Raw genomic sequence first — 23,290 nt, forward strand, 5'->3', positions numbered from 1 at the left:
ACTTTCCCAAATTCTGCTAAAGAAATGTCTAGCTCAAGGTTAGAAGTCACTTGTTTAAGTGTGTATTTGTCACTCGGCTTTCACAAGTCATAAGATTAAAACAGAAGGTGATTATTAGATCAAAATATTCTATGTATTGACTAAGATCTTTTCTTTTCAATGTTTGTTTTTCCAAAATGTCACTGTTTATTTATTCATGTAAATGAAGCAAGAGATAAATAGTTGTCAATAATACAATACTCTAACTCCTAAAGTAACTTTCTTATGACATCAGAATGCTAATGTTCACCATGTATTAAAATGAAAGCCTTTATTAAATGCAAGAAATGTCTTACTCTCTTATGAATATTATCTTTCCAGTGGATCATCATATTTAGTGTATATTTAGATTTCTCATATCATTTATTTTTATGACTTTTTTAGATATCTGGATTTTATGAAGACTACTTTTTCCCAATTTTTCAAAATACACTAGCACATCCACATGTTATTCCTCATAAAGAATCTATGATCAAATGAGTGTGGGAAAAACTATTATGCAAAATTTTTTAAAATATTTATTTATTAGTGTATCTATTTTTACTGAAGATTTTCTCAAATCTTTTTGTTTTGGTAATAAGTATTGGGTCTTTCTCCCAGCATGTTTTACAGAATTTCTCATACTTATTTTACATTTCAAAACATATCAGAGAAAATTTCATAGGACTAGTGTTTTGAGATGCATCTTTGGCCAAATGCCCATCTGAAATATGTGACAGCTACTTTTCCAGAAGCAGCCATTGCATATGAATTTGTTACCTCTAAACTAAAGGAAGGCAAAAACTTGTAAGTGGCTTTTTTCAATTACCCTCTCATAAGTTTCCAAGATCTTCTTGGAGACAATATTGGCGGTATTAGAACTTGAAAGTAAGATATTGACAATTGAACAATGTTCTGGACAAAATTAATACTTTCTTGGAGTAGAAATTGATTCTCTAGGAAGATTGGATACATCCAAGCTTTTCTATGGGTGAATGAATAATTTATAAAAGAACCTACCCAAAGATTTAATTTAGAAGATCAGGACCAGGGGCTATCAAATTTGGAAGGGAATGAACAAGACATTTTGCTCCAAGTCTTTTATTTTAGAGATGACAAGAGTAAATCCCAGAGAGGTTAGGTGGCATGTTCCATGTCACAGCTGTTAAAACTGGCATTAAAATCAGGCCTTATGAGTCTCAATTTAGATTTTTTTTCTCTTGCGGGCTTCACACCCTTTTCTTGATAAAGCAACATGCGCACACAGTATCTTGGGAAAATGCTATAGAGAAGATGTCATCCTTCAGATACAGGAGCAAAAGTTTTTCATTCTATCCCTGTACTTCTTAAACTGCAACAGTAATTGTTTAAATGAACATTCTAAGATCCTTCTATCTAGAGAATCTGCAGAGGTAGAGCTGGAGAAGTGTGGAGCTCAGGATGTGCTTTTTAAAATGTTTTTAAGGGCCGGGGATTTAGCTCAGTGGTTCTGCCATCTGCCTGGCAAGCTCAAGGTCCTAAGCTGATCCCCAGTACCTAAATAAATAAATAAATAAATAAGAAAAATAAAAATGTTTTTAATTTTTTTTCAATTAATACACAAAATTGTACATATTTATGAGGTGCCATGTAATGTTTTAATACATGGATATGACTAGATATAGTGGTGCACACCTGTAATCCCAACTCTGGGAGGCTGAAGCTGGAGGATTGCAGGACTGAGTCCAGTCTGGGCAATTCAGAGACTTAGTGAGACTCTGCCTCAAAATGAAATATAAAGAGTCCTGGGGTTATAGCTCAGTGCAGAGGCTCTGGGTTCAATCCCTGGTACTGCACAAGAACAAAACAAAACAACCACACACACACAAAAAAAACAATACATGGATCCATTGTGCAATGCTAAAATCAAGGTCGGTGTATCTCTCCTCAAACATGTATCATTTCTTTGTGGTATAAACAAGACCCTCAGGTGACTCTGAAGCACTTCTGAAAAACATGGCTTGAGATATACATCTGATTGGTCTCTAAATTGTTTTCATATTGAATTTTAAATCCTTTGATTTGGTATAGTCCATATACAGATCTTACAGTAAAATCAATTCAAAGGAAACATTATAATACAAGGAATCCATATTATACTGAATCCACATTATCTAACTTGAGTTGTTACAGTGTGGTTTGGCAAATGTATGCATTTCTTACTTTTCAGAGACTTTAAGTTTCCAGGCTAAGTAAACAGCTATCTAATTTTCTGAATACATTTGGGGAGGGGGAGGCAAAAAATGCTTTTCTAAGAGCCTGATAAAAAGAAATCTTGACTGCTTTTTTAGATATGAAGTGGTTCTTAGGAATCAATACCTTAAAGTATTTAAATGTAAACAATTCATAGGAAGATGGATTATATTATCTTCTGTGTACACTTGGGTGTTTAAAATGAAAGAAAAATTGTGTGGTAAAGTTCTGAGGTTTTTCTAAAGTAGTAAAATTGCCACAATAAGTCTCTGTAATTCAGGTACCGTAGTCAAACCAGCCAACGAGTGGGGGAAAAAAGCAACTGTTCCAATCATTGGCTAATTCCTGGAAATACATACTACTCTGTTGTCATCCTTCATCGTCTTTTAACCCTTCACCCAATTTCTTTCTTTCCTTCTTTCTTTCTTTCTTTCTTTCTCTCTTTCTCTCTTTCTCTCTTTCTTTCTTTGTATTATCTATCTATCTATCTATCATTTTTCAGTACTGAAGATTGAGTCCAGGGCTTTTGCACTGAGGTACAACCCCACCCCATCCTCCTTTTTCTGAGACAGGTTCTTGGTAAGTCCCTAAGTTGCCCATGCTGGGCTCAAAGTTAGGATCCTCCTGCCCCAGCCTCCCAGAGTGTTGGGACTACAGGCATATGCCATATGGCCAGGCTACAACATTTTCTTCTAAAGTGCTTCCAGCTCTATATAGAACAAAAGAACATGAACAGAAGAATTTATCTCAGATATGCCAGCCTAGAGAGGCTTGCCATTGCTTAAGTCAAATCTACGCCCACAATGCATCTCAGCATAGAGCATCTGGAGAGAGTAACTATGGGGACAACCACACCAATATTAGCAAACATACTAAATCAGACTGAAAAGAAACTTAATTTCATATGCTCAACCAGAAGTTAGACCTCTCCCTCACTTTCTCACCACCTCCCACCTCCCCCTACTTTTCTCCCTCTCTGTCTCCTTCTCTCTCTCTTTCCTCCTTGTCTCTCTTTTCTCCTCCCCCTCTCAGATTTGTTATTGCTGTTCCTTTCAGTTTTCTGTTTAGGAAACAGAACTATTACATTAATGTAACATTATATTCTTATCTCTTCTCTGCTTTGGTGGCATTTATCTGTTGGGGTAATGTATCAAAATTATATCATTTTCTCACATCCCTTCTTTTCCCAGGCTGATAACAGAAGGCTTGCTAAACTTGTCACCAGTTTTGGAGATGTTCACTTGATCACCTGAAGGTTGAGGGGTGACTGCTCACAAGTTGACATTTGTACTGTTTTTCTTCCACTCTCCTACTGCTGGGGACACCCCCTTGTCTTGTCTTGTCTTGTCTTGTCTTGTCTTTGTATCTTAGGAAGTTGACCATCAGTGTTTGCATTAATGAGTTCTCTTGGCCTCTGGCTACTAGGTGGATTTGGCCAGTGACAGCCTCCCACAGGAGATGAAAGGCAAGAGGAGAGAGAGGCCAGGACATTTATTCTCTAGCTTTCTCCCTGCCAAGACAGCACAGATTAATCACCCCGAGCCCCAGTTACCACTTGGTGGCTTCTCTATAGCTGTCTTCAGTAGGTTCTAGTAACTACTCCCTTCCTTGCTTCTTCAATCTACTGTTGATAGTCCCAGAATACTAGATTTTTCCTTTTGTAATTGGGTTTCCTAAAAGCTCTCACACCCACTTAGAGTGTGCTATCTCACTCCTAAGAAGATCCTGGATGACATAGCGTTCAATTTACAAATTATATTCCAGTCTTTATTGAACTGAGATTGTAGAGAAAACTGACATTTAAAAGCTTCTACCTCTAGCACTGTACACTCAGCACCTAACAAGGTCCCGGCACAAAGTAACTACCCACTATTTATTAAAGGAATGAACAAGTGAACTCATTATTTTTATTTTTTTAATTTTATTTTTATTGGTGTGTTAACAGTACATAATTATTACATTCCTTGTGGGAGGTGGTACGCATACATACTGCATCTGAATTCCTTTTTTTCATTTTCTTGTCTTTCCCTCTCCTCTTCTCTTGGTCCCCTTCCTTTTGCAAAAGATCTGTCTCTTTTTTCCCTATTATTTATCTTTTACTCTGCTCTTTACTTATAATTTAGGTTTCTCATATTAAGGAAACTATGCTATATTTAAGCTTGTGTGTCTGATTCATTTCACTTAGCATTGTGGTCTCAAGGTGCATCCATTTTCCTACAAGTGACTCAAGTTTATCCTTCTTTATGGCAGAGTAGTAATTCACTGTATATAAATGCCACATTTTCTTTACCTGTTCATCTAGAACAAATGAACTGTGTGTTTAGACTCAACTATAAAGATGTAAAATCTTTTTATGGCATTTTTGCACCCATATATATGTTGCTTGCCATAAATTTATTCTATTGCTTTGAAAATGTGTAGCTAAATGTGGCCCTTTTCCCCTCAAGAAAACATGTCCCACTCCCATCAGAAAAAAAAGAAGAATTAAAAAACAGCATGTGTCTAATTACGTACATAAATATCACCTATGGACTTTTCATATTTGTACTCATTCCAAGGTTTACTTTGCCCTTTTGGAATGGGTGTGTTCATAAAACAGAACCATCATTAGTGCACTTGTGTTCATTATTGAATGGTCAGTACACAACCCAGGGCATGACTCGGAGAGGGTCCATCTTCCTTCGTGTTTCTGCCTCATGACTGTCTTGATGGGCTAGCCAGACTAGACTCCAAGAAAGTCACCAGGGACTTTGCTCTTAAATGTTCTGCACACTTCAGAATACCACTTAGAGACCTACACCTTTTGTTCATATCCTTCCTTTAGTGGCTTTCAAAAGGCTGAAAGTATCTGTAATCAGTCCCAAGTGTTCAGAGTAGCCCTCTTAGGAGAAAAATCCATGAACAAGTGCTACCTGCCACTGTCAGGACAGTCTCATAGGAGTTAAGTGAAAGAAGAGCCCAGAATGCTTTGAGACTTTGTTATGAGACTTGATCAGATATGTTTCCATGAGCACTGTATTATAAGACCCTATTCTAAACTGTCTGATCAAATGCACCAAGAAAAATAGCCAACACTATAGAGAACAAACCAATGACTATATTTTCCTCACTCTAAATCTGACTGCTCCAACTGAACACATTATAATGCCCAGTCATTAAGTACCAAAATATCATGATAAGGATTTCACTATCATTTTTTTTGTAAATAAAATTTCAGATTATCTGCAAAATGGACTAAAGTGTCCTTCAAGATAGGAAGGGACAGCAAGCTTTATAGAAATCAGGATAAAATATTCAATAATGAAAACTAAGTATATGTGGTTACCCAGAATCCACCAGGGAGTAATGCATTACCTTCTCAAAGACGAAATTATGGGCTTCCATTTCTGGTACTCTTAACCTGCCATGTCATAGAGATCAAATGTCCTCTTGAAAATATTTATTCTAAACTGGATGCACATTTGTTGCACATTTGTAATCCCAGCACTTGACAGGCTGAGGCAGGAGGATCACCTTAACTTCGAGGCCACCTAGGCTACATAGTGAGCTCAAGGCCAGCCTGAATTACATAGTGAGACCCTGTCTCAAAATAAAATAAAATAATTTTAAAATAGAAAATCAATTTGGTACTTTTGTGTAATTAACCTTGCAACTACAATCACTGGACCAGAAGATACATCAAAAATGAAAGTCATATTATCTCCACTTAAAGTTAGGGTCCTCTTTTCAAGAACCAGGGGAAATTTGTTCTTTATCTTTTACTTGGTCAACTTTTTAAACAAGTACAATAATATTAATAATCCAGAATGGGGTTTGAATGGAGAAAGATACATCTTTCCCACAAGGAACTATCTCTTTTTTCATATTTAGGAATATGAAATAACCCTTCAGATTGAAAAATTTCTCAGTAAACTTATGAAAGAAAAACCAGCTGAGACATGTGACATCTACATAATAGTTTCTCTGATAGAAATCTAAGATGATTTTTCTGATTTTCTTCCATTAAAAAAAAATCAAACAACTATGAAAACTGAATCACCGTGAAAGAGACGTTTGAACAATACGTAATAAATGTTGGCTATAAAAGAAAATTCAAAGGGTGGCAATAATTTAAATTGTTTATAATAATATTAATAGTCAAAAACAGTTCATTCATGTGTATGATCTCATTTGATCCTCTGCACAACCTGAATGAAGTAAGGAAAGGGAGAAGAAAATTGGAAACATGGATAGGTGTGAAGACACCTTTTCTCAAAAGTAACTGACCTGGACATGAATCTTCTGGATCCAGGTCCAGGATGCTTTCTACTACATTACCCTGTCATCATGGAATAGAAAACATACTGACACACCTACTGGAATATGCTTCAACAGAGTTCATTAGAAAGCTATAGATGTTTTCTTCTTGATGCCACCTCAAATCCTGGAGAATTATTTTGTGGCCCTACAATAGGAACCTAGTGTATACAAATGTGTAGATTGGTGTTCATACAACGCAGAAAAGCTAAAATAAATTATGACACAGCCAGTGGATTTCAGATGTCCAAAAATATTTGTCAACATCATTCTTGAAAAAAAACCTATTGCATATAAAATTGTCATTGTTATTCTCAGCCTTTTTCACTAAAATTTTTCTCTTGTTATCTCATCCTAAGATAGCTAGGGACCACATGTTTTCCTCTAATTCTAGACTAATGGAGAAAGTGACTGATTAGGCTTACCCTAAGTTCTATCATGTGGTTTTAATATGTGATGGAACTGTAACACAAAGACAGAAACAACAGTGCTGTGATTTTAGCCATGGTAATAGCAAGCAACTTTGGGAAGTATATTGGGCATGGGATTTCAAGCAGATGTTTGGAGTATTATTGAAATCAGGACATATGCATGTTGCTTCAGATAAAATGACACAATCTCTAATCTACATTAGCCATGCTACCCAAGGGAGGATTTCCTTGGATTCTACCTCTTTATAAGTACTTAACAATTAATTCTTTTGAATTGGAAATAAATGTAATGATCAAAATTCAAAGGACATTCAGAGACAAACAATTTTTCCTCCTATCCCTGTACCCCAGGCATCCAGTCTCATTTCTCAGAGGCCACCAGTGTTTCAACTCTCTGGTATATCTCCTATGTATAATGGATATACAAGCATGTATGTCTGTGTATATACTATTCATACATATTTCTCCAGACATTGGAAAGTGGATAGATAAGCACACTATTTGAACTTTGCAAGGTAATTTTATAATAATTTATCCTAAAATAAGTCCATTCTTCTTTTCAGCTATATAATTTTATTTCCTTCTTTCTTTTTGCCCTTAGTTGTCTTCTAGTTTCTCCAACAAATGGTCCCCAATGGTAGCTATTTTCTATGTATTCAACCAAGAACAAATTTCGCTAGTGGAAATGTCAACTGTCTTGCAATTGGGCTTAGGGCTAGCCAGTTGAAATGGATGTTGTTATCACTATTAAAAGATAATGTCTCAAAAATCACATGCTGTATTTATATCCTTTAAAAGTATTCACGATTGACAACTCTGACTCATGCTTGACATTTATAGACACCTGAAAATTCATTTTTCTCTGAGTAACTCTAATGTGCTTGAACACTGACTTTGTTCTATTGTGTTTTTTTTCATTTTAGCACTTAAGGGGCAACTTACTTCAAGTCTGTTGGTTAATTAAGGAAGATCCAGAATTAAGGGAGAATAGGAATTCCTATGTGAAGAAGGCAAATTCCCAATAGATACTCCACATAATTCCACACCAAGGCAATTTATACTTGAGCCAATTGTTTTTGGCAGTTCCTAATAAAATTTTAATCTCAGCATGACCACGGCCTTACCCTTCCAGGTGTCTGAAGGTTTGTGATATTTTCTGCACTGAAGGCTAATGCTTCAGATACTCATTCTAGTCCTCTTTTTTAGGGTCCATAGTTATGTCAAATGCCCACATCCACCAGAATGATCAAAGAAACGGTCATGCTGGGACTGCAGTATCACTAACTGACAAAAGCATCCTTTTCAAGTGTCCCTACTAAACATTTGTGTCCAGACATACCCTATAGGGTTTGGGACTCACATTTGAACTTGAGTTCCACTTAGCTACAGAAAGTAGAATTTTCAAGGAGCAAAACATGAAAACCTCTGGTTTCATGGAAGTGGATCTAATGCTACATAAACTGTATATGAAACAAATCTTGAGCTTCTAACTCATTGTAAATTGCAGGCAACCATAATGCATGCAAATGTAGGTTTAAATGTATTACATCACACTTTCAAAGCAAGGTCTCTAGATGTAGAAAAATTAGTTTGCATTGTGTATATTAAGAAGTGGAGAAAATAATTATTTCTTGGTATTATTTATTCCAGATCCTATCCCCAAAATAATAATGAGGTAAAATATATTTTATCACATTGAAGTGAAATTCAGGATACAACCCTAAGCTAATATTGTTTACAAACAAAACATATATGTGTCTGTGCAAAAAGAGAAAAAATGAACAAATGCATTTTGTCAAGGTTTGAGAATTTCATTAAAAGCTTAATGTTTAAAGTGATACAATACCAACAAAAGAGTATCTGATAGGATGATGGAATAACACCATGATAAATCAACTGAAATGAAACAAATCCCTCAAGTAAGGAAAGAGGGTCCTTTGTCATTATACAATCAACATTTACCATGGTTTTAGAATCAGGGAATTGTAAATAGCTTGTGTTTTTATCTGAAGTGAGGATTTGGAAAATTTATGTTTTGACAAGTTCCAATCCAGGTCTCTATAGATCTTATAGATAAAATTCAATTGGCAACTCTGACTCATGACTTTGTTTATACACTTGTGCTTTGGCACATCAAAAAAGTTATTTTTTCTATAGTTTCTAAGAATGTCTCTCAATTACAGAGCCTAAGTCCGAATCATTTCTGGTTTCCTTTTCTAGCATACACCCATATTTCTTCTTGTGTATGTGCTCATTATGACATCTTTCAGAACCTGTCAGAGATGTGAAATAGACATGCAATATTTTACCGACTTGAAAGTATGCAGGAAAAATTTCTCCCAATAAGAAAAATTATGCACATCTATTTATTTTTCTCTTGCTAATACAGGGAAGTAAGGAAAAGAGAAATATGCTAATATTTAATAATGCTTCTAGAATAGCCACACTCTTTACTTCAACAGCCCATAAGTGGCTTTTGCTTTTATTTTTATGGTGAAATTTTTCCTTCTATAGTCTTATTAATCACCGTTACTGTTATTAATCACTAGTATTAATCATTTTTATTGTCATTGCCAGTATCATCATGTTTATTGTTATATTAGCCAATTTGCCTTTGGGCATTTACAGGGAGGATATCACTATTCTAGTCCAATTGCATTTCCTAATTACTATTCATTTCTAACTCCTATGTAAATTTTCTGACTGATACATTACTAAATTAGTATGGTAAGTACTATTAGGTTCTTCCTAGTCTTCTTCATGTTTCAAGTTCCATAATATTTATGATTTTTCTCTCTTTTTCTTCAGTTCAGCTAAGATCATTTTTGTTTGCCATTTTAACTACTGCCAAACTTCCCACCCTCAACTTTTATTATAACTAACTGAAAGCACTGATCTTCATATTTAATCTGTATTTCCCTCTCTTGGTCTATATTTCCTCATTCTGGAGAAAAGAAGAACCTTTTGTTTATACTATCAATATTTCATGTAAATAAAGAATATACATTTATAAATAAGGCACATCTATGCACTCTTAAATACAATGCAGGACAGATGGATAAAACATAAATGTGGAAAAGCACCACAGAATACTTACAAAATTCTTTGGGAACACAAAAGAGTGGAAATGATTTTACACTAAAATAATGGAGAATCATTTACATTCAAAAAGCCAAGGGCGGGGATGTAGCTCAGTGGCACTGTGCCTGCCTGGCAAGCAGAGATCCTGAGTTCAATCCCTGGTACCAAAAAAACAGAAAAGAAAAGAAAAAGCCAGGCTCCCTAAAATGAAGGGAACTTTGACTAATGTCAAGTAATTGATCTGATATAAATGGTTTATATAAATAAAATTTATGAAGGAATAGCAGTTTTAATTGAAGTCGAGAGTTAAAGAGGGAAGAGAAAACTCAATGAATATCATTATTTTTAGAATTTGAAATCATGTCCACCCCATTTCTCTTTTGTAAATCATTAAAATACCCTGTATTTAGGCCTTTATGTAGTTGATAGACCACAAAAATGTGGCAATGCTTTGCTAAACTCGACTTTCTCCTCATTCATTTATCCTTTAGTACATGTTATTTTCAAAGGGTGATATCCCCAGAAGAATTAGGAAAAAACCCCTGAAAGCTTATTCTGTGTGATCATTTAAAGTTGCAAAGGCATCATAGGTATTTGATTTATTATGCTTTGCACTTTTTTGCTCATTTGAAAAATTATTTCTTGAGAGAAATGAGTAATAATTGTGATCAAAGATAGCTCATAAATTTGAACAATTTTCAAATTCTGGATCTTCTCTATGAAATCTTTCATGAATTGCTTAATAAGAAATTATCTCTCCATTTCATAGAATCCAGCAGTATTGCATGCATGTAGTGCTTCTTCTGTATAATATTTTGTTCCTGCTGGTACTTAACTATTTCTCATGTAATAGCTCTTCCCCACTGAAATTTCTGATGGAACTACATGAGCCTGTTTTATCTTTCAACTTTCTAAAGCACCCAAAAATTAGTATTTTGCATATAATTCAGACTCAAAAGTTGTTGATTAAATGTGTGAATGAGCAATCCCATTGAAAGTTGGTTCTTGGCTTGTTGGTCATAGGATTTTATTTCAAACATTGACTTCCAAAGCAATGAATACAAAATTATAGGAAATGGGGTGAAATGAAAGATTCTTTTGTCTCTTTTGGAAGTACTCTAAAATCATAAAAACACTTGTTTTACCAAAATTCTGACATATTTCTTTATGAAATGTGCCCACAGCTGGGTATATTCAGAGGTGTATCACTTTAATGAAGAAATGAACTTAAAGTCTAGTTTTCAAGCTTACATTTGCCAATAATAAAAATTAATCAAAACTCAAGGAAAGCAAAGCAATTAAACTGTTAATAAGCAAAACCAAAACTGCATAAATTACTACATAATATCTAGAATATTGTAGATTTCTCATTTTATAAAATAATACAAACACTTCACAAGGCATTATATTAAATTCAATTATAAGTTAAAAGGCAATTGCCATTTAAAATATGTATCTAAAAATGAAAGCATAAAATAATTTAATTTCATTAATAATTGATTCTTATTAGTTTTTCTGGTTGAGAGTAAAAATAAACACAATGGATTAAATGATTTGTACAGATTATTAAGTACATTTTTGTAATGTTAAACAAAAACAGAATCTCTTCCATTTGCTTCTATTTGAACAAAGAAAGTGCACATCTTTTACATGTGCATTTTACCATTTTATAATCTTTATTAATTTCAAGTAAATAATTTCAACTAAATAATAAAAATGTTTAAATAAGTGGGAATCAAAAATTTCTGTATTAAATTAGAGCCTCACAACTTATAAAATTTAAGAGGACTGAAAGGGTATAAAAATGGCATGTCTTATATTGAGATTCAAAGTTCACTTTGATGTAGATATTTAAAATAAAAACCAAATATTTTGGTGAAACCACTGTGTCTGTCTATCATTGGACCCTGGTAGATGTTCATGTCAGTCAAGGCCAACATTTCCTCTTGTATTCACTTCCAGCCACACTCCCACATAAAGGGGGTGGGGCAGTGGCAATAATCTCTGCCACTGGTGTTATTTCTGGAACAGGGTAGGAATGAGAAAAGTTTTTAAACAGGGCAAGTAACAGGTAAAATTTAAGATATTTCAATTAGTAACTAATTCAAAAAATGCAAAGTAAAATAAATATCATACTTGTTGCTTCCATTTTGCAAAAAAAAAAAATCCTATAAACCTATTGTCAGAATAAACTATTCAAACATCTAGAAGGTTTCTCGAAGCCTTTAACATCAGTTTAAGTGACATTTACCTTTAAAATTTGGCCTGATTCTCGCATCATATCCTGATGTTCTTCCCATCAATTTGTCCAAGAAATCTGAAGGAGATAGGGTCTGCGAAGGTTGTTTGCCAGACCTGGTGTCATGATCTTTGCAGAAAACTGCCCTAAAAACATCATTAACTGTTTTAGCAACAATTCCATTCTCAATCCCTGAGAAACAATGCTCACAAAATAGTTACATCATGGCTTGGTAAAGACATTTGATATGTTAGCAAGAAGAAAAATAGAAAAATACAAACTCTTTGGTCAACTTCTGAACTTGTACATGGTCTAAAGTAACTTTAAATGACAGGAGGTATAAATCCTGAGTCATATCTCTCATGTTTCCAAACTTTAAACATGTTTGATATCAGACAAAGCCTATAAATTGAGCCTGTAGATTTTATGGACATCTAGTTGAAGCTGCTTATTTTTAGGATTGTCAAGAAAAAAGAAGAACATGATTTTTAAATTCATGTAGTGACTTAAAATCATAACTTAAAAAATTTGTTCCAGCATTACTCACTAAATTTTTTTAACAATTATGCAGATGCCATTTATTTCATCCATCGTACAGTATATTTGTTAATTTGAGTTTTACAAAACATCAAATATAAATAACCTGAAATTGTAACAATATACAAAAATTGGCTTCTTACACAGACATATCAGGCAGTAAAAACTGAAAATCTGAGTAAATTAACATTGTTTTACACTAATATACATAGCACCATTTAACATTTAAAAATATTTTGCAGGAAATACATAAGATGGCCTGAACAAAGTAAATAGTGCAATTAATTATCATACTGCTTATTTTCTCACCTGCTAGATTCTGCTCCATTTATCAGCTATTAATATTTCCCAGTGTGATGTTTAAAAGAGAATCTTTACTTGGAATTTTAACTTAATTTTAAAGTAGGTCAAGAATGAGCCTGTCTTTTACTTTTATCATTTTATCAGTTATTTATATGTGAACATTTAAATTATTGACTCTCCAATAAAGTATTAATTTAAAAAACAGTTCTAAACTACTTTTGTCTTTTCCATAACCAAAACACAAAAAGTTGACCAGGAAATTTCTCAGATTATCATATCTGTGTTAAAAGTAATAAAGTGCTTATCAAAAACATTTTGATTTATAATAAAATACAATTCATAGTCATTGATTGTGCTGATTTCTTTCAGTGAAGAATATGTTTCACCAGGCTTGTTTTCAATAGTTTAACAAATAGTCTTGTTAATTCTATCACTGAAGACACATTCTTTCCTGTTTTTCAAAGAAGAAGTGTGCAAAAATGATATAAACATTTGGTAGGAGTTAAAAATTGATGCAATCGTCCAGAAATACTCACATTCCCTAAGCAGATTCATCTGATTAATCAAATAGTATTTGATTATGATAGTGGTGGTAGTGATGATGATGATGATGATGATGATGATGATGATGATTCTAATAACACCCAGCCTACAATCTTTCTTAATCCTAGGTGTGAATCTGAAAGGAGCATAGTGGGTTTTCCCGTTATTCACAATACTATTTCTATGTGTTCCTTTTCTCCTGGTTCTGTGAAAAAATACCATGAAATTTGGGTGAAAAATTAATGAAAGAGTTCTCTACTCTATTGTAAGAGCATCTCCTCTCTCTATTCTGTTTTCAACTCTTTGCCGTTAGATGATTATTTCATTTACTAGTACTTAAATTGATACCCTGAAGTATCAATTGATTTGGTAATTAGTAAATTATGTAGAAATGAAAGTGTGCAAGTAATTGTTTCTCACTATTTTAACTCTGCACACTTCCTTTGCCATACAGACATAAATACAAAAATGTCATATTCATTGAATGTTGGTAGGTAATCAATTTCCCAGTAGACTAAACAGTAGAATATATTGGTAAAAAGACATTTGTGATGTTCCAAGAGAATTCCCGAATTTCAGTTCTCATAGTATGCTCCTTCCTAGTTGACGAAATATAATAAAGTCCCAAGTTGGCTGAAATTAGGGTTCTTTTATATTTTACATAAGATGAGCACACTCTTGGCAAATTAACACAACCCCTTCCACCATGTGTAAAACATTGCACCCAATAATACCTTTAAATGATTTCCAAAATAATTTGAGAACAAAAATATCGACCTTATACAGAAAGATGAAGAGTATGCAACTCATCAGATTACCTTAATATCACACTGGCTGTGAAAATATGTGTTGAAATATATGGAGTGCAGCTATACAACATAAAACTTGCTTTTCTGAAAATTTATTACCCTCCCACCGTAATTAAGCTTTTTAAACGAACAAAAGAAATTTAACTGTCCTCTACAAAATTAAAATAATATGATACAAGGCACAGAAGAGATAGATAATTCCATGACAGTTTCTCTCTCAATCAGTTTTCATATGGAAAATATCAGCATGCAAAGTCGTTTCACCTACCTGAAGTGGTCTGTCTCTAAGAAAAATGCAAACAAGGCTGTCAAAATTTTCACTAGCTGCCGATTCATTCCTGTTTCTGTGATGCTTGTGGAAAATATTCCGAAATGATTCCAAAAAGAAGCTAGACAAAGTATCTCTTTATTGTCCAGATTCAAAATCTGGCAGGAATCTAGTTTCCTTGAAAATCAAAAAGAGATTTAGGTTTGTACAGTTTGCTGAGAAAAAACAAAAAGTGCCAATCCTGGGTATCATGGTCAGGTCAAACCGAGGCTCGGGACCATCAGTTACCCCAGGAAAGACAAAGCCTCACAACTGATGAATCCCCCAGCTTTTTCTCCTGAATAATAATAATAATAATAATAATAATAATAATAGTAATAGTAATAATAAAAATGCTGCTACCTTAATCACATCACCATGCAAAGGGGGCTGGTGACAATGCCATGCTGAAAGTAGGGTTGCTGTGGCTTTTGTCTTATATTCTTTCTGTTTAGAAAAGCCCCTTTCTCTGGAAAATGTTCTCTTTTCAAAAGAAGTTGTAAATGAGGGAAAAGAAAGGACTCTGCGCGCTGGAGTGTTTAGGGGGAAGAGGGGATAGTCACTGAGATCCTGTGCTGGAATGAGGGCTACAGAAAGAGACGGAGACGTGATCTTACCCAGCCTATAAATTTCAGCACTCGGACAGCTCCTAGCTCTGAAGTGCGCATGTTTCCTTTTTCAGTAGCTTGGGGCGGGGGTCGGGGAGAGGCAATCAAGAGGGGACGTGCCTGCCGTTCCGAGGCAAAGAGTGACTGACTGGTCGTTTGGCAGAGGGGTCCGATGATGACAGAGGGAGAGCCGAGGTCGGGGAAGAGGGGAAGGGTGAGAGCGGCTGGGGTCTGAGCTCCTGGAAATACTAGTCTGCCTGTGGGTGGGCGGGACGGGAGTTTGGAGCAGAAGAGAAAAGGGAATAAATAAGGTTCAGGCGTGGGGATAGAAAATTGTGGAAAAAGAGAACAGTATTCGGAGTACTGAAATTGTAACAGGGGTGTGAATAATTCACTCCTTGTCGGTGGAAGCCAGAGGCAAAAGAGAAGTTCTGTGCTGAAAAGGAAGGGACATTTCCTTGGTGTACAGAAAAAAGGTTCATTGGAAATCGTTAACTTAATTTAGAAACCTTTTTTTTTTGCTTTCTTCTCCTCTTAAGTGTTTTAGTCTGATTTTAGCCACTTGTTCTCAAAGGATCTCTCTGCCTCTGTACTAGGGAAAGCCCCTTCCACTGAGCTTTCTTCAGTTGCTCAAAATCCTTGGACATTCTCTTCAAGTCACAGATGTGTAGAGAAGGGAAGAAAAGACAATTGGCCAGCAGGGGGCAGTAGCAATCTGCTCTGGTTAAAGGTTAGGACAGGGCTGTATGATAGCAATGGAGCAAAAAAAGTGGCTGGGAGTGTAGTTTCTTCTGCCCCTTCCAGATTCTAATCATCCCAAAGGGTCGTAAAATAAAGTGTAGAACTTCTCGGTTAGCTAAAGAGACTGAAAATAGTGAATGTTTATACATGTAGTACAAAACCACAACAGGTAACCCTGCTATCTCAAATTAAATTTGCAAGTATTAATGAAAAGAGGAAAGGAAGATAGCTCAATGCACACACTTAGTAGCTTTTGGGAAAGGGAAATAAAATTGTATCCTACCATGAACTGAGTGAGTAAATTACATTTTGTCTGTGAAATATACATTAGTGAAATATGTATATATACATAGTGTATACATTAGTCACATTGACACGCCACTGGACTTAATATTAAAACAGAATAATATCATTAGTTTTTAGTCCATAAATGACTGACTTGTCCTTAGATGAGTTTAAGTTTCACAGCAAAGTAACAAAAAAATTCTATAGATTGTGAGAAAAAATGAGAAATTATTTTAATGTTAATGTAAGTCACCTAAATATCCAGTTGAATCACAAATTCTGACACAATAGGTCTGGATTGGAGCCTGAAATTTTTCTAACAAGTTCTCAGCTAAAGTTGATGCTGCTTGTCCACAGATCACACTTTGAGTAGCAAGGCTTTATATGCCCTTTCACCAGATTTCTATGCCACCAAGATAGAATGTTTGTCACTGCCTAAGCATTGTGCTTACATACAAATCAATTCTTTAGATGTATTCCTTAACTCTCAAAGCCTAGAAAAGTTATTCGATTTAAAAGAAAAATAGTATGGCATAATGTGAGACATTCCTGGACTGTAGCTTCAAATCAGCTGCAGCACTTCCAAATTTATTCATGTGGGAACTCTAGACCTGATTTTATCCCTGCAGTCCTGACCACCCCCCAAAATAAAAGAAATTCTTGGGAATATCTTTCCTTAATTGGTGCTACATGGAAAAATCATTTGAGTTTTTTTTTTGTACTCAAGATTCTTTCCAAAATATAGATGTAAAAGTAGAAAAAATGATTTATTTCAAATTTAAGGTTCTAGTGATGCTTAAATCATACACTCTTTAACAAAGGCTTCTTTCAACAACAGAGATATGTTATTAAACAGGAGTAGGGTAAGTAACTTGTGACAAAAGGAGGCTCTGGACAGCAGAATGAAATGACATCATATTATTTTAGAGTTCAAAGGACTTTAGAGAGGATTTAGTCCAGCCTCCTCATTTTACTTCTCAGCTCTCTTCAGTTTGGATTCCAGTCCAGTCAATCCTCAAAACCTCTCTCATTAAGTCTACCAATGAATTCCTTGTGACTAAAACCAAAAGATATTTTTCTATTCTCACCTTACTTGGCATTTCCATGGTACCTAGAATCACTGGCTTTTTCCTTCTTGAAGTACTTTCCTCTTGTGACACAATGAACTCCCAGTTTGTCTTCTGTTCTATCTCCTTGGCAGCCATAAATTTCTCTATCTGGTCTATTAAAGTTGGATTTCCTAAAGACTATATTTTAAAACCTATCTTCTCATACTGTACTCTCTTAGACAATATGACAATGTAACTTCCGTTGTCTTTTTTGTGCAAATGATACACAAATATATGCTTGTTTATCTATCCAGACATATTCATCCAACTACTTCCTAAATAATTCCTGTTAAATGATTCAAAATCTCCTCAAACTCCTCAAGTCAAAACCATAGTTTTGCCCATTCCTCCAGATCCTGATCACATTTTTTGGTAGCTGTTTAATTGTCACCAAACAATGGCCAAGGCATCATCCCTGAAATTCCCTCTCCATCATTTCCCATACCCGCTTTTTTACTCAGGCCTATTCATTTTGTCTCCCCAAAATTTCTTAAGTCTGTACTTTCCTCCATCTCAACTTCCATGTCCTTAGGTGAGATATCTTTATTTCTTAATTGTAGTGCTGTAGCAGTCACCTTACTATTCTGCCTGTATCAACAGCTACCCTCTTCCACTTTGTTCTATACACTGCAATCACAATGATTGTTCAAAATCAGGATCTGATTATGTCACAGTCCTTGATAAATATTATAACTCTCTATTGATCTCTGAGTAGAACAAGGAAATACTTAACATGACCTAAAAGTCACACATGGTTTCTGCCTAAATTGTCCTTCATCTTATCTCCTATTCATCTCATTCCTTCTCCTCTAACCATATTAGTATATTTAAAGACCCTTATGCCTGCTATATTATTTAATGCCAAGGAGTGCTCATGATTCCCATTTTTGTCTTGGTAGCACTAGCTCAGTTTTCAAATCTCTGCTCAAGAATTATTTCCTGAAGAAGGACTTCCCTGAGTTGCACGATCTGTCAACTTTCCCTTTTACAGTCTCTTAGTACTCTGCAACTCACCATTGAATGTATATATGTGTGTGATTACTTGTTTAGATAATGAGCTTTGCATTGAATAGGAATAAGAGATCATTTGGTATACCACTTGTATCCCCATGTATTCAATAATAATGACAATAATCCTAATAGTATTAGTGGTAACTATGATAAAAAATTAGATACATACCTAGAAGTGCTACTTAACCAAAATAATATCTGTAAATATGTAGAGTTCACAAATAGTTGTGTCAAAAATTACTTATTAGAAAATTAACAAGTAAAAACTGGGGCCATTTGAAAGGAAACTAAGCTTGATGGCTCAGCATTCTACAATATGAAATAAAAAAAATCAAGGTAGAAGATTATGAACCTGATGTACCTAATTCAAGTTCTACCTCTAATAATCATTTTTATGTGGCTTTGTACAACTCATTTAATCCATCAGAGCCTCATTCCCATAACATGTAAAATGCAAAAATATTTCTTTGTCGAATACACCTTAAAATCACATGAAATCATAGCTAAGCAAGTGCTTTAGGCTCTTAATCTCAGTTCTTGGCATTTACTTACTGTTAAACTTTATGTTTTGACTTTGTCCCTTGGACAATTCTACTTTAAAGGACAGTAAATCTCAGGAGCTTTGGAAAGGTCTTATTTGTGATGCAATGAAATGCTGTAGTAATCCTCCTATGCTTCTAACTCACCAAATTACAAGTGGTTTAGATATGTGGCACCCTCATTTTGTACTTTTCTTCCTATCAATGAGAATATTTTGACCCATCCTGTGATATTATAATTATCAATGCAATATTTTATCTATATGTCCCTTTATAATTAAAAGTTTTGAATAGATAGAAACAAACATTTCTAATGAACATCAGTATCATCTACGGATAAATAAGCCTTAAGAATCTCTAGTGTCTATATATTACTTCGCAGCCTTCAGAATATCTACTATGGCAGAAATTAATTGATATCCACATTTTTTCCAATGAGGAATCTAAAGTTCATGTAAAGTGATCAGTTTTCCCTAGTCTTCATGATTAAGTGACAGACTCATAGTTTCTGTATTGACTACCAAAGTGAACAGTTATTTCTCATCATGTGTGATTGATGCTAATTTTCAAATCACTAGGAGACTACCATATACCCACAACTACTTTTAATAGCTGTGTTCTGATTCCATTTCATTGCAGTAAGTGGCCTTTTCAGGTGGCATTTTGGCCCCCATTGTATTAAGATACAAACATTCACAATTATATTCACAAACATTCACAGTCAGTTTCCTGAAGGAAAGAATAATAAGATGTCTAATATATCAGTATCTTGAATCAGAACCCCTAGTGAACTCTTGTGAATCTTCGTATATAGATATGGTCTTTTACAAATACGGATATTGTTTCCTCCACTTAAAAAAATGAAGTAGAGGTTAAGAAATGGCCTATTAATTTACAATTGAAAGGTATTGAGGCTTTGAGGCAAATTAGAGAGGGAAAGAAGTTGTTTCAACAAATCTTTAGTTGCTAGGGAATGCTTCCTTACAGATAATAATAAGGTCAATTTCAACTTGATAAAAAGCACGTTTTGAGTTATAGGAGATATTCACCTGCCTCAAACAGACCTTCCCACCATAGGGCCCTAAGTTAGAATGGGTTTCCAGATGAGAAAACCTTCTGACATGAGAATGAATGGTCATTATGATGTTTATTACACCATATAACTCAGGAAATCAACAATAGTGATTACCATGCCTTAACTATATATAATATTGTGTGTACAGAGCTAGATAGATGAGAAGCAATTTATTAGAGGGATCAGTTCATGTAATGATGGAGGCTGTGAAGGCCCACAACAGATGACTGACTGAAAGCTGGAAACCATGGGAGGCTCAGTACAAGTCTGAAATCTTCAGAACCAGAGAAGGACTGAGGCCTCAGAGGGTCATTGATGTAAACCCTGGCGTCTCAGGCCAGAAAGTTCTGATGTCCAAGAGTAGGAGAATATTCCAGCTCCAAGGGAGAGGAAATGAATTAATCTTTCCTCTGCCTTTTTATTCTGCTAGAGTCTCCAGGTGACTATGGTGCCTGCCCACACTGAGGACACATTTTCCCCACTCAGCCCACTGACTCACACACCAATAGCCTCCAGAAACACCCTCACAGACATGCCCAGAAATAGTGCTTTACAAGTTCTCTATATTCCTCACCAGTCAAGTTGCCAGGTAGAATTAATCATAACAAATATCATAGGGATCAGGTAGAGTCTGTCCCGAAAACTGGAACATTTGAGCTACCACTGTAGAGTCCACAATGGCTCTTGACTTTCATGGTCACTTGCTGGCCCATATGACCTTTATGTACTTACAGTTGGAAAGAAAAGTCACATTGTAGAGCCCACTCTGTTGGATTAAATAAGTTGCCAGGAGAACAAGAATGAAAAAAGGAAGGTGAAAGCCGAAGCATTGTTCCTCTATGTTCATTTGTGCAGGTTGTTATAAGCATAAGTACTAACAAATTTCAAGTTGTTTTTAATGGCCATCATTGCTGACAGAGCAAGAAGGCCTAAAGAGCTGATGTCACTCTGCATTCATTCTCTCTCGTATTTAGAAATGCAGTTAATGCAGTTTGATTCACTTCATTTTGTGGGATGCATAGAGATACACAGCCTGCAGAAAGGCAAGCTTCAAGGCTGTGAAGGCTAAATGTAAAGTCTGCTCTTCCAGGCTGCAAACAGACAATTGAATGTCTGTCCAGGACATTTCTAGATTAAATTACTTGGGATTCATTTTAGGACTGGAACTATTCTGCTTATTAGTGTTCAGTGTTCACAGACCACAAATGTGTCCAACACTTAAAATAATTTCTATTTCTAGCAATGATTCATGGAAGTGATTGCTTCTCTATTGGCTAATGTGAGAAATCCAGCATTTCTTTTCATAAACAATAAGAGGGCAAATGATATTTTGAGGATAAATAAAATGTAATTTCATTTTTTGGGGGGAAGAGGAATAGGTATGTCTTATTTACTGTTTAGGTGTGTATATCAGGGAGAACAGTGAAGATTCTGACTTTCACTTTTTTTTTTTGCTTAAATTCTTACATCCTGTACAGGTACAAGTACCCAATGATAAAGGTAATTTCATCTTAATATGTTAAAAACATCCCACCTTTGCTACAATTCTAAAGATGAAAATAATGAATAACATTAGGATTGATTGTTCCAGTATCACTTGTCTTTGAATCTCCTGGGTGTGGCTCTGCCGCTAATATGAAAACTGCCTTGACATCACCTTCATTATCCTAACACCCTGCTGAAAATTTCTTTCGGGGAATTCTCAGATTTTCAAATTTTGTTACTGATTTCATTAATGTCTACCTCCTACTCCATCAAATGTCTCTTGTGGATTGCCTTGGATTCGCAGAATGCTGAAAAGAAGCTGATTTTGCAACGAGTAAACTACTTGAACTTGAATAAAAGGAATAGTTTTATACTGACAAGTAAGTTAACACTTGGTGGTTGAAATAGAGTTACATTCACTATAGTCAATGAGCACATTTTTATTACTCTTGTGAAGCGTAATGCAGATGCTAACTGGTAAATGTATTTGTAACCAACAATCCTGCCAATCACCCAGTCAATAGATAACAAGTATGTACTGCATGCAAAATACTGTATATTTCTTTATAGATGAGGCAAAGTATCAAAATATCAGATATGATTTCTGTACTCTAAGGACTTAAGATTTATATGCAAAGGTAAGAAAAATAAATAATATAGAAGTGGGGTTCTAGATCAAGATATCTTCTGAGGAGACTAGTTTACTGACATCTTAAAAGTTTCAAAATATGACACTCACATATTTATTCTTCACAGTCTAAATTCTTATTAGCTTGGCAGGTTCATAAAATTATCTTGTTAGTCCACTGAATATGTTACTAATCAGGGAAGTGACATACTAACTCTGAAATACCTAAGAGCCTGACATATAGAGCAGAATGGGAATACAGCTGTTGGGCTGATGAGAAACCCATGTATACCTAGGCAGTGTACAAGGTGCACAGTGGGAAGATTTCATGATAAGCGTGACATTAAAATAATGGAATCTGATCTTAGGCTTGAAATGTGAGAAAGTTGAGTGGAACCTATCTCACTCAAACAAATTGATGGAGTCATCTCCAACTTCATAATACCCATTCCAGGAACTGGAAATTTACATCATATATTCTCATGACTCATTACTTGGATTGGGATTTATCTCTTAAATGTCTCTTTTTATGCTATATTTCAGGTCAACTCCACTCTTAATTGACATACTCATGTTTTGAAAATGGTACATGCTTATAAAAATATGTATGTGAGATATGTGTACATTTTATATATAGTGGTAGTAAGAAAACAAATTTCTATAAAACCACAGATTTCCTAGATACAGAAAATCATCAATACCTCTGAAAATTTCTTATATTCTAAATATTTTGTTATCATTGTCTTTCTTTGCTTTATTGTTTTAACACATACATGTATTACTTAGGCTCTGATGTTTAAACTACATAAATTGAATGAGACTTTATCCTTCTGTGGCTTACTTTGTTTGGTCAATATACTGTTGTTGTACATAGCAAGAATTCATTCACTTTCATGCTGCATTGTTCCATTCTATGAGCAGTCCATAATGTATTTATCTGTTCTGCTGCTGATGGGCTTTTGGATAGTTTCCAATTAGGGTTTTCTTTTCTTTTCCTTTATTTTTTTGCCACA

The 23,290-nt window shown here is 34.8% G+C and overlaps 1 protein-coding gene across 4 annotated transcripts in view; it reads right to left on the minus strand.

The window, feature by feature from the left end:
• Positions 1-15,670, minus strand: part of Glra2 (glycine receptor alpha 2) — a 192,090-nt gene extending 176,420 nt beyond the window's left edge. The window contains exons 1-3 of one of the 4 annotated variants that reach the window (XM_004874862.3): positions 15,414-15,670; positions 14,758-14,934; positions 12,310-12,443 (exon numbers count right to left, since the gene is read on the minus strand). In XM_004874862.3, the coding sequence (XP_004874919.1) occupies positions 12,310-12,443; positions 14,758-14,825 (202 nt within the window). In that variant the 5' untranslated portion in view covers positions 14,826-14,934; positions 15,414-15,670. Of the gene's footprint in view, positions 1-12,309; positions 12,444-14,757; positions 14,935-15,159 lie in introns of those variants that run through there. The other 3 variants (XM_004874861.4, XM_013069303.3, XM_021252221.2) reach the window with 3 other exon arrangements.
• Positions 15,671-23,290: the final 7,620 nt, after the last annotated feature.

The sequence above is a fragment of the Heterocephalus glaber genome, unplaced genomic scaffold, assembly GCF_053883595.1.
Source record: "Heterocephalus glaber isolate CG9 unplaced genomic scaffold, H.glaber_assembly_v1.0 deba00001594, whole genome shotgun sequence".
Classification (NCBI taxonomy): domain Eukaryota; kingdom Metazoa; phylum Chordata; class Mammalia; order Rodentia; family Bathyergidae; genus Heterocephalus; species Heterocephalus glaber.